Source organism: Typopeltis vanoorti, chromosome 8, assembly GCF_054136105.1.
Source record: "Typopeltis vanoorti isolate ZY-2024b chromosome 8, IOZ_Tvanoo_1.0, whole genome shotgun sequence".
Taxonomy (NCBI): Eukaryota; Metazoa; Arthropoda; class Arachnida; order Uropygi; family Thelyphonidae; genus Typopeltis; species Typopeltis vanoorti.
Window position 1 is genome coordinate 127,225,282 of NC_143556.1, and position 21,656 is coordinate 127,246,937.

Consider the following 21,656-nt stretch of genomic DNA (forward strand, 5'->3'; position numbering starts at 1 on the left):
GCATACTGAAAGTACTTTGTTAGCAAGTAAATCAGCATGCATTTTGGAAGAATACAGAGGGGGGAAACAGCAGCTAAATAAGTCATGGAAACACTTTGGTAAGCATAAAGATAAATATCAAGAAGGTGGCAGTTCTAGAAACTGTTGAAGAAATCTAGAGGTCAAGTTTATTTATTTTCACTGTATTGATTACACCACAGAATGATAAGAAAATAATTAATATTTATTAACTTATTAGCTGATATTTCTGTGTTGTTCATGTGTTTGCTATTTGGCCACATGGTCTAGACACATTGGATACATTTTTAGTGCATTTAAATAGCCAACACCCTAAAATCCACTTCACAATGGCACAAGGAGCTAATGACTGCCTGCCCTTTCTGTTTTTCTGTTTATAGAAAACCCACACATGCAAGGAGATATTTGCACAAACAGTCACACCACCATCCATCACAATAGTCTGGCATCCTAAAAACACTAATTCACAGAGCTAGAGCTATCTGTTCCACTGACAATGCTCTTACCACTGAACTTACTCATTTATGTCACACTTTCTTAGCCAATGGCTATAATCCCCATAGGATAGAAAAAATGCTAAATGCTTCCCCAGAAATCCCCTCTATTGCTTATCACACAAGACTACAGCTAAATGTTATCATCCCATACATTCACGGTCCATCTGAAAAAATATCTAGAGGGCTTAATAAACATCAGCTATGCACCATATTTAAACCATATGTCAAATTGTCAACTCTCATCTGTTCACCTAAGGACAAACTCTCTTCTTTATCACATTCAGGAGTTTATGAAGTACCCTGTTCTTGTGACCTAGTTTACTATGTACAGACAAAAACTGTTGACATCCACTGTGGCGAACATGAAATATACATTCAGCACTATCTATTGTTATGGCAAGTCAGGTCTACCAGACCATGCCTTGGATACCACTTCACACAGGATCAAATGAAAGAAAACAAAAGTGCTATACAGAAGTCAGTCAGAGAGGCTGTTTTTTGGAATCAACAGCAGCTTTAAAACATATTCGAAACCTCAATAAATATGGCTATATAAATTTACCAAAAATCTGGGAGACAGTCATTTTAAGATTTGGTTAATACTTGTTTTCTCTCTTTTTCCAACCTAATTAGGACTTTAGTTCCTTGTGTTGTCCATTACAATTTTTTGAACTTGTCCTGCTGTTATACCATATTGTTGCTTCATGTATTATGACACTGTTCTTGTTCTCTGAAGATGCTGGATATAATATCAGCAAAATATCAACTAATAGGTTAATAAATTTAATTATTTTCATATCATTCTGTGTTGTAATCAATATCATGAAAATAAATTAACATCTACTGCAACAATAAGCCTTTTCATGCGTTCTAGAGGTCAAGGAAGAAATATTGTAAAAAGGAATTAGAGATGATAAGCATGACATGAAAACTGAAGACATATTCTAGTTGACTGAAGTAATTAATTTGAAAGATTACTGAATGAACCAAGAAGTGACAGCAGTGGTAGGAAATAGTCAAGGGGAATCAGGAGCTCATATCAGTACTTAAGGTAGAAAAAGCCATTAAAAACATAAAATGCAGAAAGGCAGTTGTAGTCTGGGTTTCCTCTAAGTTGCTAGCCATATAGTAAAAGAAGTGCTCAAACATACACACACACTGAATTGTTTCCATGCAGCTGTTGACTTAGTCATTTGTTTTCTGTGTACATTACAAGAAACTTAGTACTGCTCAGTCTTCAAGGCATGTATAAATTTTCTGCACAGAGCAGTAGCAGGTCCATGCAGCTGTAAAAAAAAAAAAAAAAAAATATATGTATATATATATTTATTAAAAAAATTATATGGAAACATTGGCTGGAGCAGATGATATTAGACCAGAAATACTCAAATATAAAGGTATAAGCTTTACAGTGGCCACACTGCATAATTCCAAAGGCCTGATCAAAAGGTCAGATTCTGGACAACTGAACACTCATGGCAACTGATCAGTAAAAAGGGTAAAAAATATTGAATGTGAGAATTAAAGGAATTTTCCCAAGAAAGATTTATGCAAGCAAGGATCTGTTTGAGTTTTGTAAATTTGGAAAAGGCATATGACAAGGTACCAAGAGTAAAGCTGTTCAAAATGCTAAAAATATATCCCAATTACATGGCATAAATAGGATATTATCTCAAGTAGTACATGGTCTGTTATTTGAGTTGTAAATAAGCAATTAGAATTGAAGCAACCACAGGAAGATGGTTCAGTGCTAATTCAAGTATATGGGTGCACATTATCTCCACATGGCTTTAGGCCTGCTATCAAAATTGGAGATATTCATCTCAGCGCTTTACTTTATGCAGATGTTGAAGGCCTAAATATATCGCAAGAAATCTGCAAGATTCCCTTACTAAACTGAATAACAGCTGTAATAAATTTGGTATGAAAATCAGCAATAAAAAGTAAAAAGACAAATACAGGGTTGCCCATAAATCGTGGGTTCGCTTTCCGCAATTTCAGCTACCTACGGTCACCCCAGTTCAAAAATATTAAATGGAAAATTCTAGAAACCATCAGAATCAATTTATAAGTTTTAAATTGCATGGCGTTCTGAATAGCTTGATGAGCTCTCGAGCCATCCCACCTGGGACACGAATCATCCCTTTGTCCAGCGTATCCACACTGTACTGTATACACTACTGTCTGTTAGTTACTTAGTAGCCACCTTCGTTATTAGATCAGCTATCGCATTGCTTGTGTTCAAGTAACCCATATTTTACTTAATAATGGAAGTGCAAGAGTAGTAATGCTGGCAATTCAGATATACCAAAGAGAAGCTGTAGATTGTTTGCTTTGTATGATATCATTTCTGTGGAGAATCTTAAAATGTGTAAAAGGCTTGCTGGTAATTATTCATTTTAATTATTTCACATCAACTCCCAACACTATAAGAACAATATAAATATCATTTGTCAAGCTGTTGATAATTTACCAGATTTCAAATCCGTTTCCAAAATAATAGCCAAAGTACTAAATAAATACGATCTTCGCATCACTTTGGATAATGTTGTTAGTTTAGTATTTTCATTCTCCTAAGGACCAACTCCATCTTTGACACATCCAAAAAGTATAAAAGTAGTGCCTTGCACCTGCATGTTGACTAAGAGACAGGTAGATTCGTTTATGTCTGCTTTGAATATGTATTTCTTATGTTCAGTCTCCCTCCTTTTATAGAGTGTTCAACTCATGGACACTCCAGTCCTGCTTTGTCATAATGATAGTAGTATACTCTATAAAAGGAGGGAGACTAGTATTTCATAGACACCACTACAGGTCAAAGAGACTGTTTTTGGAGTCTGAATCATCAATGGAGCACTTTTCAAATCATCAAGTATGGCTACATTAAATAGTCTAGCTGCTTTTTTATTCCCCAAAGACAGCAGGCAGAGATCTTTTAGCTGTATGCAGCCTGCCTCCTCCCCTAACTGTTACCAACAGCTGAGCTCATAACTACTGATGATTTCCATTAAAGTCTGATATGTTAATGTCTTCAAAGTATGAAGACATTAACTTAATATTAAGATTTGTTTTAAGACCACCCTCAGCATAGCAACAGTAAACTACTTTAAGTTCCAAAACAGAATGGTAGTCCAGTTCATTACAATTTTCAGCTATACTTGCAATCACTTGATTGTTAATGCTATGTTTTGCATTTTTTTTTCTTCCAAGAATCCTGACTTGAAATCCTGCAAACTCTGCATAATAAATTATATTATTCTTGTGGCATATAGCTAATACTACTGAATAACTAAAACAAATACCAACACCTAAGCCTTCACTTTTGAAGATATGGTCATAACCAACCAAGTAACTATAATTTGGCAATAGTATGACAGTAGTAATAATCTGTTCCTAGTGGAAGGAAGAATTATTTAACTTATACAAACTATAATAATTATATCATCATTATATTCTTTTTTCTCCTTTCCCTTCCTATTTTTTCATTTTTGTAGTTTGGTGTGATTTTTGCTGGAGCACAAAAGAATATTGGAATTGCTGGACTGACAGTTGTAATTGTTCGAGAAGATTTGATAGGTATATCAATGAAAATCTGTCCTGTTGTATTTGACTACAAAATTAATGCAGAAAATAAATCTCTCTATAACACACCACCAACATTTAGGTAAGATGTTCTGTTTTCTTATCCAAATACTGCACCCAAGATTTTTTTTTTTTTTTTCAAAAAAAAAATCATATGGAACCTTACTTTTTTGCATTTAGTAATGCTAACAAATCCATTTCTCATATTTAACAAAACAGCTGAAATATTAATGTTACTTTAAGCTTCACATAAAGCCAGGGCCACATTTATACTTTTGGAGGCCCTAGGTGCAACATCATTATGAGGCCTCAAAAGAATGAGTCTGTTTCAGTAATCAATTCATATGCATTTTTTTTTAGTTTATTGGAAATAAAAGTTATTTCCATAATAATTCATTTTAATAAAATAAAAATAACACAACATTGGTATAAATATATTTGCATTTAAAAAAGTATAAAAATAAATTCAGTTCAAATTTAAATTTAAAAAAATTAATAGCCAAATCTTTTTTAGTTATTAATTTTTCTGGCTTTGGTTTTAGCAAATATATCTATAATGTCATCATAATTAATTGAGTTCGTTACATCTGATTCAATGCATAATAACAACATCATTTGTTTTAATTTGTTCTTAAATAATATTTCATTCATTTCAACACTGAAAATGAGTGTTCAGCACTTGCAGTTGAAATAAGCATCGTCAAAAATATTTTTAAAATTGTTTCTAAGTTCGGAAAAGTAACCTTAATCCATCGCTTATAAATTTGTACATATTTTTAATTGAAGAATTTTCTTCCTTTATCATTATTAAAAATTGCTTAACTTGATCAATAAATTTTTTGAGTCAATACCAGTCCAATAAGTTTGTAAAATTTTGTTAATACTAGTCTTGTACTTGTCTTGATCTCTATCTTTCTTCAAAAAAATGTCAAGCATATCTAATACTTCTACGTAGCTTTTTGGTCTTTCATTAATTTCCAAAATTAGCTTAATGGAAATCACATTAAAAGTATTAACAATGAAATTTTCTTTTCCATGTAATATAATCTCATTGTTAGATTTGTAAAACTTCGTCACAAATTTTTTTTCCATTTTTTCATTCTTTCCTTCTCATCTTTAAATTTTGTCTCATCTGCTAATAAATTCGCTTCTTCATTTAAAGCAACAAAATGCAAATTCTTATATCTAAAATAAAACCAACTAAAGACTGTAACAAATTATTAGCTAACAACAAATCCATATTGGGATCTTGTAGAGATTTACTAGTAGCATTTATTCGTTGTAAAATTTTGTCTCACACAACTGTTAAAATTGCTGTTTTTGAATTGTCAAAAACAGCTATTTTAATGTTCATGAGGAGAAATGGATAGTTCAAATAATGCCACTTTAATTTGTTTATACTGTATAATGGGTAAATACAGTTGAAGGTATAAACTTTACTCATTCCAGCTGTAAAGCTTGGAGCCTTCATAGGAAACTAGGTGGTAGTGCTCCTTTGATTAAAGAACAACCAAGAATCACCCCAGATCAACTAGCTGTACATATTGTTAATATAGCACGTATCCCAATCAATAAAAATCATACAAGATATATTAAGAGAAAATTAAAAGAATTTAGCAAGTCTTCACCTATAACTTCAAATTTTGCACACCCTTTTACTCAGCAAGAAGTTGAAGCAGCCTTAAAGGAATTAAAGCCTGGTAAAGCTCCTGGTTTTGATAACATTCATCCAGAATTTTTGATTAATCTGGGAAGAAATGCAAGATTATGGTTAACTAAGTTCTATATTGACATTCTTACAACTGGTAAACTCCCCACTATTTTTAAAAAAGCAAAAATACTTTCAATTTTAAAGCCTGGCAAGCCTAATCATAAACCAGAAAGTTACCGACCTATAAACTCTTTGAAAGACTTATTTATAATAGAATAAGCTCCACAATTTTTAAATATGTCCCAATAGAACAAGCTGGTTTCAGACCAAATCGTGGGTATTGTGACCAGGTTCTCTCTTTAGTAACTCACATAGATGCTGGTTTTCAAAAAGGTTTAAAAACATCTGCAGCATTTATTGATTTGTCAACAGCCTTTGACACCATTTGGAGACAAGGCCTTCTATATAAATTATATAAAATTATCCCATGTAAAACAATAGTCCATATTATTAACAATATGCTAAGCGATAGAAGATTTATAGTGGCTATAGGTAATAAAACTAGCAGCGAAAGGAAGTTAAATAATGGATTGCCACAGGGATCTGTTTTATTTCCGTTATTATTCAATCTGATCTTCTCGTCACTACATCAAGGAAATTTTGTTATGCTGACGATAGCAATAACTACACAGCATAAATCGTACAGAAGAAATTCTAAAAGCTGACTTAACTATTCTGGATGAATATTTTAAAAGATGGAGACTCTGTTTAAATAGGAGCAAAACAGTAATATCTTATAATAAATTTAGTTTAATCCTTTATCCAAGTGTGAGCAAACAAAATTTGCGCCTGAAAGTATCTTCAGGACTGGGGTAAGGTAGTGCAACACCAGGACGACCCCTTGCAAAGGTGGAGCAAGCTACTAACACTCCTATCTCAGTATCTCCCATAATGCAAACCACATCTCCTTGCGGATATGTCCAATGTTATGCATTAAGAGAAGGGCCACTACCCAGACTAGTTTCGATCTTTATTGAGGTCTCTTCAGTGGCAGCCAGGGCCAAGTGGAGATACCAGCTAGAAGCATTAGTAAAGTCATCTCTACCTATAGGAGTTGCCAAATGGTGTGCCACCTTTTTAATAAATTACTCTGGATTTAGAGAAAGATGTTGAAAGTTTATTTTTCATAAGAAAGTTTATAGTCCAATTCCACAGCATAGTTGCCAATTAATTTAAGGAATGACAGGAGCATGGTATATAATGTGTACAAGGACTATGTATTTTCAGCCCACCTTTAAACCTGTATAAACACCTTTCATATTGGCAGCGTCATCATAGCTTTGCCATCTGCACATTTTTATCTCCAAAGATTTCTTCTAATTTTTTTAATACTACCTCTTCTAAATATAAGGAATTGTGTTGTGTAATACTGATGAACCCGATAAATGTTTTTCTAATGTCAGAATTTGTGGTAACGTACTTAAATATTATAGCTATTGGTCATTATGGGCAACATCTGGCATTGATTCGAATATTATTGCAAAATAAGCAGCTTCCTTAATTTCTGATCAGGGCTGCTCCTAGGAATTTTGACACCCCTTCCCCCTAAATAATGTTAATGACATCTTAAAAGCCATGATGTTAAGCTAGGCTTCAACATGTCTGATCAAATAGCATTAGCTAATGAAAATTCATAAGTTAATGAACAAATGATTATAAACTATATTTTTTACAGAAAGAGAAATATAATTAACCCTTTAACAGTGGAATTTTGTTCTGAAAATGTGCATCTCCATTATTATTATTATTACGTGACACCTTCAGCGAGTCCAAAGACTCGTCGAGGGAGGGCACCTACTCTACAACTCTGTCTCCACCATTCAATCCACCAACTACACAAATGCCATCTACCACCCACCACCAGTATTTCCACAGACAATCACAAACATCCATGCCCATGCCGGGATTCTAACATGCAACATTTTGCTGGAGAGCAGATATGCTAACCACTCAGCCAACCAGGCCGGCAAAAAGAGATAATTTTAGATACTTATGCAAAGCCTTGCTTTGTTTCTGCATATCATGTGTTTTTGCATGGGTAATTAAATCAAGCGAAGACGAGTATACTCATCAAACACAAAGTAAAAGTTAAATTATAACAAAGTGGCAATTATTAAAAGTTAGTTTATTTGAAAAATCAATAATTTTATGGAATATTTTGGTCCATCAGCCATACCGACGGATCTTTCATTACGATTTCCAGTCTTTCAGCATCATTTAAAGAGGGATTCCATCTTGCTGGATCAATGTTCATTTCAAGTTCATCACTTAATTTTTTTGAAGAGGAAGATGTAAAATCAGTTTAGTTTTCACCCTGATTGTTACTAATATTGACATTACTGGGATTGCAATTAGAAGTACTTGCTATGAGCTCAGAATTTTGGTTTCAGTCCTTTCTTTCGCTTATTTTCTCTTGTACTACATTAGCTGTTTCAGTTTTTAGATATTTATGCCTAGCCTTGTTTTTGTTTCTGAATACCGCGTTCTTTTTCCGATTTTCATTTGCAATATTCTGCACCTGATAGCTTTTTTTCTTTTATCAGACATTGAAATGTTAATATTATTTTAAAAGCCAAATCCTGATAACTGTATCAAAAAAATTATTATTAACAATCACTGCACAACTGTATTTATGTATATTGATTCTATTTCCTTAATTGGTTTACTTTTAACCAGTTATCTCATAATCATCGTTTGGTGTCATTGGTTAAATGGGATTTAACATCAGGTCAAGGTCAACTCATGGCCAAGAATGGAATCGGAAATAAATGCATGATATTTCACATCGTCTGATATGACTTTTTTTATGATTTATTTTTCATATGGTTTAGGCCAATTTTGCCTCCCCAAAAAACTTGCTGCTCCTTGCAAATGCACATATTACACCATTGTAGAGTTGGGCCTGTTTCTGATAAGATTTTTCTTGTTTTATTAGTTATTAATGCTATGAATTCGTCACAAGCGTGGTAAGAAAGATAATTTGATCTGCCAGAATCACAGTTGGCATATTCATGTGATGTTTTAAAAAATCATCAAATTCACTTCAATAATGTAAACACTAAATAATTTCAGCAAGAATCGAAAAAATATCGCTTGTATTGCCATAAATGCTAGCCTAGTTTACTCAGTAACTTTATGGTAGCTGTTATTCTTTTTAAAACCTCTTTCCAATAATTTTCTTCAGATTGTATTTGTTTCATCATTTTGACTATTTAAAGAACTTGATTTCCTTTTGCAATATGTTGCACATCGCTTGTATATGCTCAGCAGAAGGATCATGATCACATAAGGTTTGTGTTATATTTCTCCAGTCATTAAAACCCTTCATTAAGCTATTATTTGACTTAGAAAACAATTTACAAACAAAGCAGTAAATTGCTTTGCTGGTTTCTGAATAAATTAGTCACTCTCGTTTCTCCTTTGTTCCATTTGCCTTTTTACAGTAAAATTGTGATTCATTTACATTTCTGACATATATTCTATTGCGTTCTGTGTATTCTTTTTTTAAATTTTAAATTTTACCAACATTCTGAGGCATATTTATTAAATAATGCTTGATAAATTGTTCATTAATACTAATTGGCCACACATTGCTGTAAAAATAATCATAATTTAAAATTCTGAATATTTTTACATATTGTTTATGTTAGTATGTTTATTAGTTTTAGTTTTATAACACGCATTGTCGGCACTTGTGATGTGCCCATTATTGAAATTGTTTTGTCAAAGTGATATGTAAAGTATTTAAAAAATATTTAGATTTGAAGGAACTTAAGTTTTTTATGTGACAGTCGGAGGAAAATTAATAGTATATTCCGAAAAAGGAATCGTGGAACTATGAAGTTTCAAAGTGGAATAAGTATTGATAAATAAAAGAAAATATTGCTATAGATCGTTTTAAAAGGAATATTCGAGGAAACGCTAATTGGAAGATTTATAGTAAATTCCGAAAAGGGAATCAGAGAACTGTGAATTTTTTAAAGTGGAAGAGTTAAGACTGTCAATAAGCATTATTGAATAAAAGAAGAAATTGCTATTTATGTTCTAAAGGAATGCTCGAGAAAACTCTGATTAGGAAATTTCATCTGTCTTAAGGACGCCGGATCTAACTATTATTTCTACTTAAAAGAAGACAAAATTGAATCGGGAAGAATTAATGTGTGCTACGTGAGTGATGAGAAGGATCCTATGAAAATGAAGAATAAAGTCATATATCTTTGGAAAAGGGCCTTAACAGAGAAAGACACTGCCTATCTGCCTATGAATATGTCATTGTGAAAACAAAGTGTTTAGTCTAGTCTTAAGTGTAAGTTTATTTTAAAAGACCTTGGATCCAGTTAATTCTGTAGTTAGTTATAGTTATGTAATATTGTTTGAAGTGTATATATATTGTTTGTGGTTTATTAAATGTGTTTATTTTGTATTTTGGTCTTGAGTTAGTGATTTTTTGGATTCTGAAAGCAATAGTAAAAAAGAGGTCATTGCACCAATCGGAGTGAATCCTTGTGCATATATAGATACATTTGGAATTAAAAAAATAATTGTTAGAAACAGAGATTTTTTAGAATCCAGAAAGTAAATCTTGACTCAAGTAAAATGGCTACAGGAGACAGTAATTCTAGTAGTGAAGTTTCTTCAATTAAAGATGAAGAATTTTTTAGGTTAATTAATCCAACTTTAGTAATACCTTCTTTCTCAGGAGATAGTAGTGAAAGTATAGAAACATTTTTTGGATATGCAGAAAAAATTAGAGATTTAGGAAAATGATCAGATTTTCATTTGTTGATTATACTTCGTAATAAATTATTGGGCAAAGCCAAAACATTCTTAAACACATCTCCTTTACTGAGAGACACCGACAGTTATGCAACATTTAAAGATTTGCTAACATCAGAATTTTCAAGTGTAAGAGAATTAGGGCCCAACATTTGAAAAATTCATCAGTGCATTCAAGGTAGTAATGAGTCTGTTTCAGAATATTATCATAGACTCTGGAGCATTGCTCATAAATTTAATATTTCATCTGAAGAGAAATCCTCTTTAGAATGGTTGCTGTTTAATCAATTTAGGCATGGCCTTAAAGATAATTTGAAAGAAACAGCATACAAGAAAAAAGTTAAAAATTTTGAACAGTGTTTTGAACTTGTTAAGGAAAAGGAAGAGAAACTTAGAGATATATTTGATTCTGCAAATAATAAACAGGTAAACTTTTTTTCAGTATAATGAAACTCATTCTCCTGACACAGTGGCTACAGATAAAGTGAGAGAAGGGAAATTTCAAAAATATAAACGTGCTAAGAAAAAGAAACAGTCTAAGGAAATTTCTGTAAATCTAACAGAAAATGTTCCAGAATCTGATTCCAAGGTACAATTACATGATTTGGGAAAATTAGAGGAACTGAAAACATTTCTTAGTGAAGAAATAGAAAGACAACAGAGACCAGTAGTAGAAGTACAGAAACTTCTATTTAAGATATCTGGTTTAACACTATCCAATAATCTTACAGATAATCAATCTTTCTCTTGTAAATCTAATGGATAGTGTTAAACCAGATATCTTAAATAGAAGTTTCTGTACTTCTACTACTGGTCTCTGGAATTGATTTTCTTGAAACGTCATGGTTTTGTGTGCAAATTTGGTGATGGTACAGTGTCCTTGTATGGACTAGAATGCCATTTAGACAGGACATCAGGTGACAATGGAAAATTAGAGCAGTCTCCTAAAGTTTTTAAACATCCTGATGATAATGATCAAGCATTTAATATTGAAACTCTAAAGAATAAGGAACCTAGTTCACAAATTTGGGAAAAGGATAAGATTGTCTGAACTCAGAAAGATGATCCTGTACTTAAAATTATTTATGAAGCAGTATTGAAGGGTGAAACTCAACTGGATACATTTTTAAACTTGGAAAACTTATATTTAGATAAAGATGAATTACTTTTATCTAGACAAATGGAAGGTTGAAGGTGAAAATATTGACACCAACTCAAATGATTCCTTGGATTATGTACACTTTCCATGATTCTGACTTGGTAAGACACCAAGGATTTTCTAGAACTTGGGAAAGAATAAAGGATCGTTACATCTGGAAAGTATGAAGAGTGACATACTCACATATGTCAAATCATGCCATAAGTGCCAAATAAGATCCCCTTTCAGAGGAAAAGCTCCACTCCAATTCCAACTAGACCTTTTCAGGCTGTTGCTATTGATGTAGTAGGTCCACTGCCAATTACTAAAAAAGGCAACAGGGCACATTCTAGTAGCCATAGACATGCTAACTAGATTTCCTGAGGCAGTGTCAATGAGGGATCAAACTACAAAGACTATTGCAAGAAAGTTCTTGAATATGATGATTTGTAGATATGGAACTCCTCAGACCTTACTTTTAGATCAAGGAGCAAATTTATATCTGAACTGTTATTACAATTGTGTAAATTACTTAATATTAGGAAGATTTTTATTACATCTTACCACCCACAGTGTAATGGTATGTGTTATTAGATCCTGAATGGAGGATTTTCTAAGAAGTTGTTCATTCAGAATCTAACATGAAAATTCTAATTTAAAATAATACCTGCACACCAGCAGAAAGTAATAAGACCTTGTTTGTTGTATAAGAGAATGCATATTAATATGTGAATATTAGAAATATTTGTAGTCAAAAACGGAAAACTAAACTAGAGAATTGTGTACAAATTAATGATTCCATATAAAAGAAATATTAGGTTAAATTTGTGTCCTATTAAGCTGTCTCAAATAATGTAAGTCGACAGACACATGTCATGAGTAACAGTGCAAAGGTCGCGTCTGAAACGCACGTATCGGTCGTAGCGCCAGAGGCTACAGCGTGCGCGGAAAATAATGTAACACGCTTTCCTCGAAGACAGCACCTAACAGCAATAGGGAGAGAGTAGGGATCATCTTAAAAGCATTAAAACTAAGGGTCATACGGAAAAAAGGATACAACAAAAAGAGGGCGCTAGAACATGGGATATAAGGCAATGCATGCCATATTGTGGGGCTTTTTGTTCAGGATTGTTGACCGGCGGTCGGAGAAAGGACGAGCCAGGGTTCTATGATGTCGGACAGCGGGCCGTTTTCCTGATTATGCTGAACAAGATTCCACGACAGGCCGTATGCGAATCATCAGCCTATGCAGAAATCAAGCCAGCTGCTGGATGTCCCATCGGAAAGGAGTGGAGATAGCCCTCAGTCGTGGAAGAAAATAGTTAGAGTCCGGCAGCAGTAGAAAGGATGACGTAGCCAAAAGCCAGGCACTGAGATTGCCAATCAAAGGATGACAGAACAACACGTGGTAGTTAATAGACCTTCGAAAAGAACTGGGTAATGTAGAGATCTTTGTTATATGTTATAGAAGTGATAGAAGATTGAAAGTTATGTATGATTAAGTAATGTGGACAATCCTTTAGAGAACTTGGATAAGATTTCGTATTTGAGACAGCAAAATTCTGTTACACAAGGAATTGTCAGGAACGAATATAATTGTATGTGACTGAAGTAATAAGTGCATTTTGTTTAGTAGATAACCTTAACTGAGAAAGCAACAAGTTGTATAGTATGTACTCTATGAATAGCATGCATGACAGAATCTTAATTTAGTGTAATATTGTCATTGCTTTCTGTTGTTCTGTGTGATTAACAATTTGATCTGTCTAGGTGAACTTGATTAATTTAGAATTGTGAGAATTATCTTAGCATGAGATTTAGCTTAGCAAGAGATTTAGAAGTTTTAGTAATTTGATTCAATTTAGTTGTAATTGTCATTTAGTTCCAATAAACATGTTTTATTGCATATGCCTGAATTCTAGATATCAAATTACCACTTATATAATTAGAACCATGGCGGGAGAAATTTTAGATATATATGTTTAAGTAATAGATCATTGGTCACGACTGCAAAGTAACGATATCTATTTAAGTGTGTGTTAGAGTGTATGCCAGTGAATCTAGGAATATTTCTCTGAACTTGAATAAAATTCTTGTTATAGGATACTGGCTGGCGCAGTATAAATATGAATTTGCCAGTATCTGAAAAGGAAATATCCCTAGGTGGAATCTAGTTAGTCTATACACAAGAAAAGATAATAGCGGTTAATGAAGTATATAAAATAAGAAATTAGAGAGAGAGAAATATAACAGTATGAAAGGCTGAATAAAAATATGAAGCAAATACTCTACAATCTGGCAAACACTAAAATGAATGATTGGGACACATATCTTTCTCAAGCATTATTTGCATGCAGATCTGCTTTTCATTCTGCTATCAAAGAAAAACCATCTTTTGCTTTATATGGCTTTGATCCAGTCTTTATTAATGAACTTGTTTCAGTCATTCCTAATACAGGATACATTGACATAAATTAGTATCTTGAAACAGTAGTAGATAAATTTTCCACTACTCACAGTAGGTGAAATAAGTAAATTAAGTTCACAGAAAACTAGGCAGTATATAAATCGCTTTAGAAAGTATAAGTCATTTGCACCAGGTGATTTAGTATTGTTAGATGACAAATCTAGTATAAAAAGAGTTGGAAAATTAGGAAGGAAAGCTTTAGGTCCATATAGAATTTTAGAGAAATTTTCTCCTGTGAATTTTAGGATTCAAGATGTCAAAAATCCTAGTAAAATTATGAATGTACACTCTGATAGGTTAAAAAAGTATTTTTTAGGGAGTAGAAATTTAGTTATATTAGGAGATAATATGAATAGAATATTGAAAGATGAGAGTTGTTTTCCTAGTACTAATTGTGCATCTCATTCGCAATCAGATAGTAGGAAAGGGAATAGTTTTAAACCTCATATTTCAAATACACAGCAAGGGAGAAAATTAAGAAATTTGGGTAAAACAAAACCTAATGCAAGAAATTTTAGAAATCCCAAGGTAAATAATTCAGATAATGTACAATGTAAGAGTGATGATAATCAAACTGACTTTACCCTAACAATGATGAAATTATAGCAGAATATCATAGGTTAGTTAAATAAGCCAGAAGAATGTGAAAATACCTCTAATTTAGTTAATAAGGATAAAGAATTTTGGAAACCTGTAGAATCTCAGACACCTGTAGAATTTGATTCTGATAGCGATGATTCTGTAGATTTAGGGCATAATTCAAATGGTTTAAATGAAATATTTGGAAAGTATAGAAATGAGATTTGTAAGTATAGTAAATTAAAAAAAAATTTTTTAAAAATCAGCTAACGCCTTTTTTATTCCCGTATACGGGAGTAGGCGAGGCCATTTAGCCCTATCTAACTTTGGAGACTGAGTGGGCAGTTCAATCTCCACTGGTACCAATCAGAGATAGATGGCCCAAGGCTATCACTAATTAAGCGATACACAGTGAAGAGAGACGGCTCAAATGTGCTGCCATCTCGTGGTCCCTAACACAATATATTTAATGTCTGAAATAATGTGGGTTCTACGGTCGATTTTCTTGAGTTTACAGGACGAAAAACCCGAGTTTCCGGGAGGAAAAACCTGCTTGCCCATGCCAGAGATTGACTAACTCGGGAACTGGTCGAAAAAAGGCTTAGAAAAATTTCCTCTAGTCGCCGACTAGACTCGAAACCAAGTCTTCCTTCGTGCGGCCAAGCGCCGTGGTGTGCAAACGCCACATCCACTGAGCTACACAGGCTCATTATATAGTAAATTGGAAGAAGAAAAATCTGAATTATCTCTAGCATCAGATGATTCTGAAACCAGTGATTCCGAGAGTGTAAATAATGATCAGCAAGAATGTTGTTATTTTTTAAGATCTAGGAATAAGCATTAAAAGTTTTGCTAGATATAGGCTAATTATTTAAAATTTTTTTTTACAAAAAAATTTTTTTAGAGAAAGATGGAACTGATGTAAAAATAATCATAATTTAAAATTCTGAATATTTTTACGTATTGTTTATGTTAGTATGTTTATTAGTTTTAGTTTCATAACACGCATTGTCGGCACTTGCGAAATGCCTGTTATTGAAATTGTTTTGTCAAAGCGATATGTAAAGCATTTAAAAAATTTATGTACTTATCGGATTTGGATATTTGTATTACTTACAGAAATTTTATTATAGTTTAAAATATTAAGTTGTGTATTATGAAGACATTCTCTTGTCGCTAACATAATCTATGTGTCAGCCATTGTATTTAGTTTCTCACTTGCCACTTTCATGGAGTGCGCATTCTGAGGCATATTTATTAAATAATGCTCGATAAATTCTTCATTAATACTAATTGGCCACACACTGCTATATCGGTAGGATAAGAGATAGCTTGCTTGCTGGTAAGTACAGACTCCGATTGAAAATTTTCTTAAAAACCCTCTTGATTTGTTTCATTTACTTCTCACTCTACTTCTATGTTTTCCATATTATTTTCATGTTCTTCATTTTCACTTCATCTCTTCCTGATACTGATACCAATGTTTCGCTTTCATTCCGAAAAGTTTGAAGTACAGTTTCAAGCTTTTCGGAATGAAAGCGAAACATTGGTATCAGTATCAGGAGGAGATGAAGTGAAAATGAGTTCTATGAAATTCTTCACTTCCTTCATTTTCAGAAGAACATAAGAAAAAGACAAATTTGCTCCCTTTTGACTATTTAGCTGTTTTTCCTTTTCACTGGGTCGTTTTCTTTCTAGCTCGGATTCAATTTTTCTTGGCATCATTATGTGTTTTATACTATCAAAAGCGAAATAAATATTTATTAAATCCAAAATAAACATATAAATAAATAAAATAAATAATTACGTTAAAAGTTACAGTACAAAAATAGAAATATTAGTATCTTGGTTTTGTTAAAATAAACGAGTAACAGTAAAATAAGAATAATAAATTCATTGAAATATATATTCTTACCGACTATGACAACTACTTTAACCGTATAATTAGGTATATACACTTGTATGCTGCTTTACAAATACATTAGCTAAATAATGATAACTAAGATATCAGTTGTTATGAGTGCGTAATGACACAAACAAAGTAGTTAACTCCCTATCGGCCAAGGTGACTGAAATAGCCAGACCACCCCAGCATTTTTCACGAATCAAAACTTCATCGGTATTCTTCCTTTTATCTTGTACCCCCTTCATCATTAATCCCTGAATGGCGATTTTAGAGCTGTTAATGGAGTAACTGTGGTGGAGTGACATTTGTGTCATTTGTCTATGTGTACTCTGTTACTTGGAATTTCCTTTACTGTCCTATGATATCTGACCCTTTTTTGCTGCACAATTTATTTATTGTCTCTTCCCAAAAATAAAAACAAATTTCATGTGAGAAAATAATCAATCCTGAAATGACCAGATCAGCCTTTTCAATGAATAGCAAATTTGCTGTCTTTTATTCTTCAAATTTGTGCAATGGAAGAAGACAACTTTATGTTGTTTCACTTGACTGACAATATAGAAGAATGTTTTTTTCGTGAATTTTCAAATGCTTGTTCAGATGTAAGGTTTTAAAATGTGGCCCCATAGAGAGTTAGGCCCCAGCTTGCACCTAATGCACTTTATGGTAAATGCAGCCCTGAATAAGGCTAATCCTAGAAGACTGGTGTGAAGCATTACTTTATTATTATTATTATTAGACACCTCCAGGGAGTCCAAAGACTCATCAAGGGAGGGACTGTTTCAACTGCTCTACAACTCTATCTCCACCACTCAATCCACCAACTGACTGCAACTACACCAATGCCATCTACTGCCACCCACCACCACTAGTATTTCCAATTACAATCAGAAACATCCATGCCCATGGCAAGATTCGAACCCGCAGCCTTTAGCCGGAGAGCGGATACACTAACCACTCAGCCAGCCAGGTTGGCTCCTGGTGACTTTAACTGTGTTTTAACAGAAAACAAGGTCAGAATTATTTAGCCTTTTAAAGTGTGAAAAATGTAGCTGTAGAAAATGAGGAGAAACAAGAGCAGAAGTAAATCTGGCATTTGCCAGATGCAGCCTAAAAAATGTGGATCATTTTCAAATGGCTATGAAAACAATATATAGGGTGATAATTAAGCAGGTTTAATCGTTCCAATATTTTGTCTGTCACAGTGACACCTTTAGGAATATAAAGATGTCACTGTGACACCTTTATATTCCTTTTAATAAAATTTTAATAACACACACAAAAACATGAACAAGTGAAAGAAATTAGGCTATTTTAAGTGTACAGTCCTCAACTCATATATTTCCCTATACGAGTTGACAAAAGGTGTCACACCTTATTACTAAATTACTTTGGATTAGAGAAAGATGTTGGAAGTTTTTTCACTTGGTTATACTGTAAATTATATATTTGGTTTAATCCTTTATCCAAGTGTAAGCATACAAAGTTTGCGCCTGAAGTATCTTCAGGACTGGGGCAATTCGTGGCAAAGGTGGACTAACTTCACACCACTTGCCTTAGTATCCCATAATGCAAAGCACATCTTGCTGACATGTATAATGCTATGCATTATGGGAAGGGTCACTACCGAGACCGGTTTTGACCTTTATTGAGGTCTCTTCAGTGGGAGCCAGACCCAGAGGGTGATATCAAGGTTGAAGCAATTCAGAAGTCATATTTCCCAGTCCTGAAGATATTCATATTGAAGATATCATATTCTCAGTCATAACCAAGTGAAAAAACTTCCAACATAAATTTATTCAGTTGGCTCCCTATCATGCCTGCTTTTCTTATTCTGTTGTCTGTTTCAATATTTAATTTACTGTCTACTAAAAATTTGTGCCTAAATAACAAATATTTTATTGTGTAGGTTTTGCATTTGGGAAGTAGTTGTTTTCCGTATTCCAGCTTATTTTTGTGGTTTGACTTTTAACCATCTGTATACCAAATTTTGTCAGCAGTTATTTGATTTAGTTAAGAAATCCTGCAAACCTAGATTTATGTAAGACAAAGGTCCTCAAACTTTCTTGGTTCACGATGTTCTTAGTGTCTCAGTAATTTTTTTCAAAGTAGCCCTAGGCTAATAGAAATACCTAACAGTTCCATGTATTAAGCAGTTAGGTCCAGTCTGCTTAATAACTTAGTAGCCATTTGAAAAAATAAATAAATGAAAAAATTGAATTTGTGCTGCCCAGGGCACTGTGGAACACAATTTGGGAACCAATTATAACCTATGCATAAAGAGCAGAGATTAAGATCTCCAGTTTTAATATCATGTTTAATGCATATATAGCTTTGACTTTGTTATTGCAATTCAAGAAAGTAATGACTCTTTTTTTTTTTATATCTTGTCTGTCTGTCACTATGTGAATTTGTGCACATCATTATGTTGGAACATCAATATTAGTAATGACTAGTCCATCTTCGTATCCTGTACTTACCATTATTATTAGCAAAACATTTCCATATGCCTGGTATTCATTTCATACTCTGCTGTTTAGATCTCCAATATGAACCAACTTTTCTTTGCTAGGAATTTTAAATTATCAGAGATGGTCTCAAGATATTCATCTACACTAAAGGATTTTTTTCCCTATGGAAACAGAGGGATAAATAATCTTTGTCCAATTTTCCGTTTTGATGTCTGCCCACATCACCCTTGATATTGCCAACCATTCAGGAAGGTTATCCTCATGTTTAGTGTTCAATATTATAGCTGTTCCTTCCTTTCCCTGATCATTATTGACTGAATATAACACCTTGTCATTTAGAGGAATCTCATGCATTTTTGTCTTTGTTTCACTAATATCAATTATACCGACTTGTGTTTCCCTAATACTTCTGCTGGGTCTGCTTCTTTTCTGTTAACACTTCTTATAGTGATGATGAATTCTGGTGATGCTAAGTTGGAATTTGTTCTGTTTACTCTAGTTTCCTGACAAAAACAGTGGGCCTTGTTTAACTGGGTAACATCCTAACAAGCATGACATTTCACCCTGTTGTAGCATCATTGTCATTTGGTTTAGGCTAATACAGAATAGCATATACATGTTTTAAAGAAATGTGTAGTATACGGTTACAGTTTACGCATCATATACTGAAAAATAGAATTCATTCACTCCTATATATTTTTTCCTTGTTATATCAGAGAGAGAGAGAGAGAGAGAGAGATTAGTCGACAGCATTCAAAACATTATTCCAAGGCAGGAGTCAAATAGCATGTGTTTACTTGCTAGTATCTCGATCACAGCTGAGTAAACAGGAGAATATGCTATTAGATTTCAGAAAGAAATAATAGTTTTGAGTTTTCAAAAACAACAGTTTTTCAGAAAGAAACAATAGCTTTGAACTTCCAGTAGACTACATCTCCCCCTCCCTTTAAAAAAAAAAAAAAAAAAAAAAAAAAAATGGTAGTGGGGGGGGGGGTATATGGTTAATCATGATTATTTCTCAAAACTTTGAGATAGGCATGCAATCAGAACATCTGATAGATGATGCAGGAAAGTTTCACGGGTTTCAAGGAAGAGATTATCAAATTTTAATTGACTACAGTGCAGAATCTTATTTTGATCCAAAGAACATCATTGTCATGGTAAGTGAAACCAGACTTATTAGATTCCTTGAATTTGATGTAGTACTGGTGTTCTAGAACTCTGATCACATCGAAATGGCAAAATAACAATTTTCTGTGCAATAAAGTTTTACACAACCGGCGTACTTGACAGACGTTAAACAAGGAGAGAGGTAGTAACTTATCTTTTATGGATGTTAAAAAAGAAGACAGTTTCCAAACTTATTTGAAGGTGGCATATAAATTATACTTCTGAAGAACGTGTGCTGGTTGTTCCCATGCCCCCATAGGAAGTCGCCGCTAGAGGGATTCGTAGTGTGTAGTGTTCGTGAAAGCTCCTGATAAGATAAGTGTTATTTTCAGTTATCGTTGATAAATTTACTTTAATATTGCGTAGTTTTGTTTGCCTTGCATATCTTAGTGCATCTCTTTGTGTGTATTTGGTGTTTTATAATTTATAATTTGATAAAATACGTTACAAGTAAGTATGGCTCCAGTACGAAGGAAAATGGTGGCCAGTAATGATGGTTCACCATCTTCTTTTAAGAATGGTAATATAAAGGAGATGATTCAGTGTACTATCTGCGAAATGTATGCTTTGCGGAGTGCGGTCGGAGTGTGGTTAGATGATAATAAAGGAGTGATTGTGTGTAGAAAATGTAGGGAGAATGAGAAATTCAAGTGTATTTCGGATCGTGAGTGTGATATTCTTGTCAACTTCAGAATGAAGAAAGTAGGGATATGACAAAAAACGGCGAGGTTGTACCAGAGAATTGTGAGAGTGTGAATGTAGAAAGTGTGAATGATAGTATTAATGGTTTTACAGAGAATAAAAAAGATGAGATAGATGCAATGAGTGAGATCACGTTGTTGAATGGTGCGATACAAAGGGCAAAACAGCAGCTAGAGCGTATGAGCAAAAGTAAGAAAAATAGGCGTATGAGTATGAACATGAACAAAATGAAGGATAGAGTGCTGTATGGAGACTCGTTAGTACGAGGTGTGTTAGTAGAGGATTTGACAAAATCGTACCAACCTGGTGCGACCATAAAGGATGTAACTGAGTCTATTAGAGAGCAAAAGGAAAGGGTGAAAGAAATGATTGTTGTGGCAGGTATGAATGATTTGAAAGGAGATAAAATGGAAATGATAGAAGACCTGAATGAATTGTTTGAGGTAGCAAAAGAAAAGAGTGTTAGAGTTAGAATGATTAGTCTTTTGCCACAGTATGACAGTGAAATGTTTAAAAGGAGGGCCATAATTGCGAATGACTTTATGCGTGGGTTATGTATGACGAGTGGTGTGGAATTTGTGGATGTGTGGAGTGAGTTCGATGGGCGAAAGGATCTATATAACATGGATGGCTTGCATT

The 21,656-nt window shown here is 33.4% G+C and overlaps 1 protein-coding gene across 1 annotated transcript in view; it reads left to right on the forward strand.

Moving 5' to 3' along the window:
- LOC150104340 (phosphoserine aminotransferase) overlaps positions 1–21,656 on the forward strand; it is a 261,341-nt gene that overhangs the window by 193,354 nt on the left and 46,331 nt on the right. Inside the window, exon 7 of the mRNA XM_090396926.1 lies at positions 4,010–4,179. Within this exon, the coding sequence (XP_090253052.1) occupies positions 4,010–4,179 (170 nt within the window). The remainder of the gene's footprint in view (positions 1–4,009; positions 4,180–21,656) is intronic.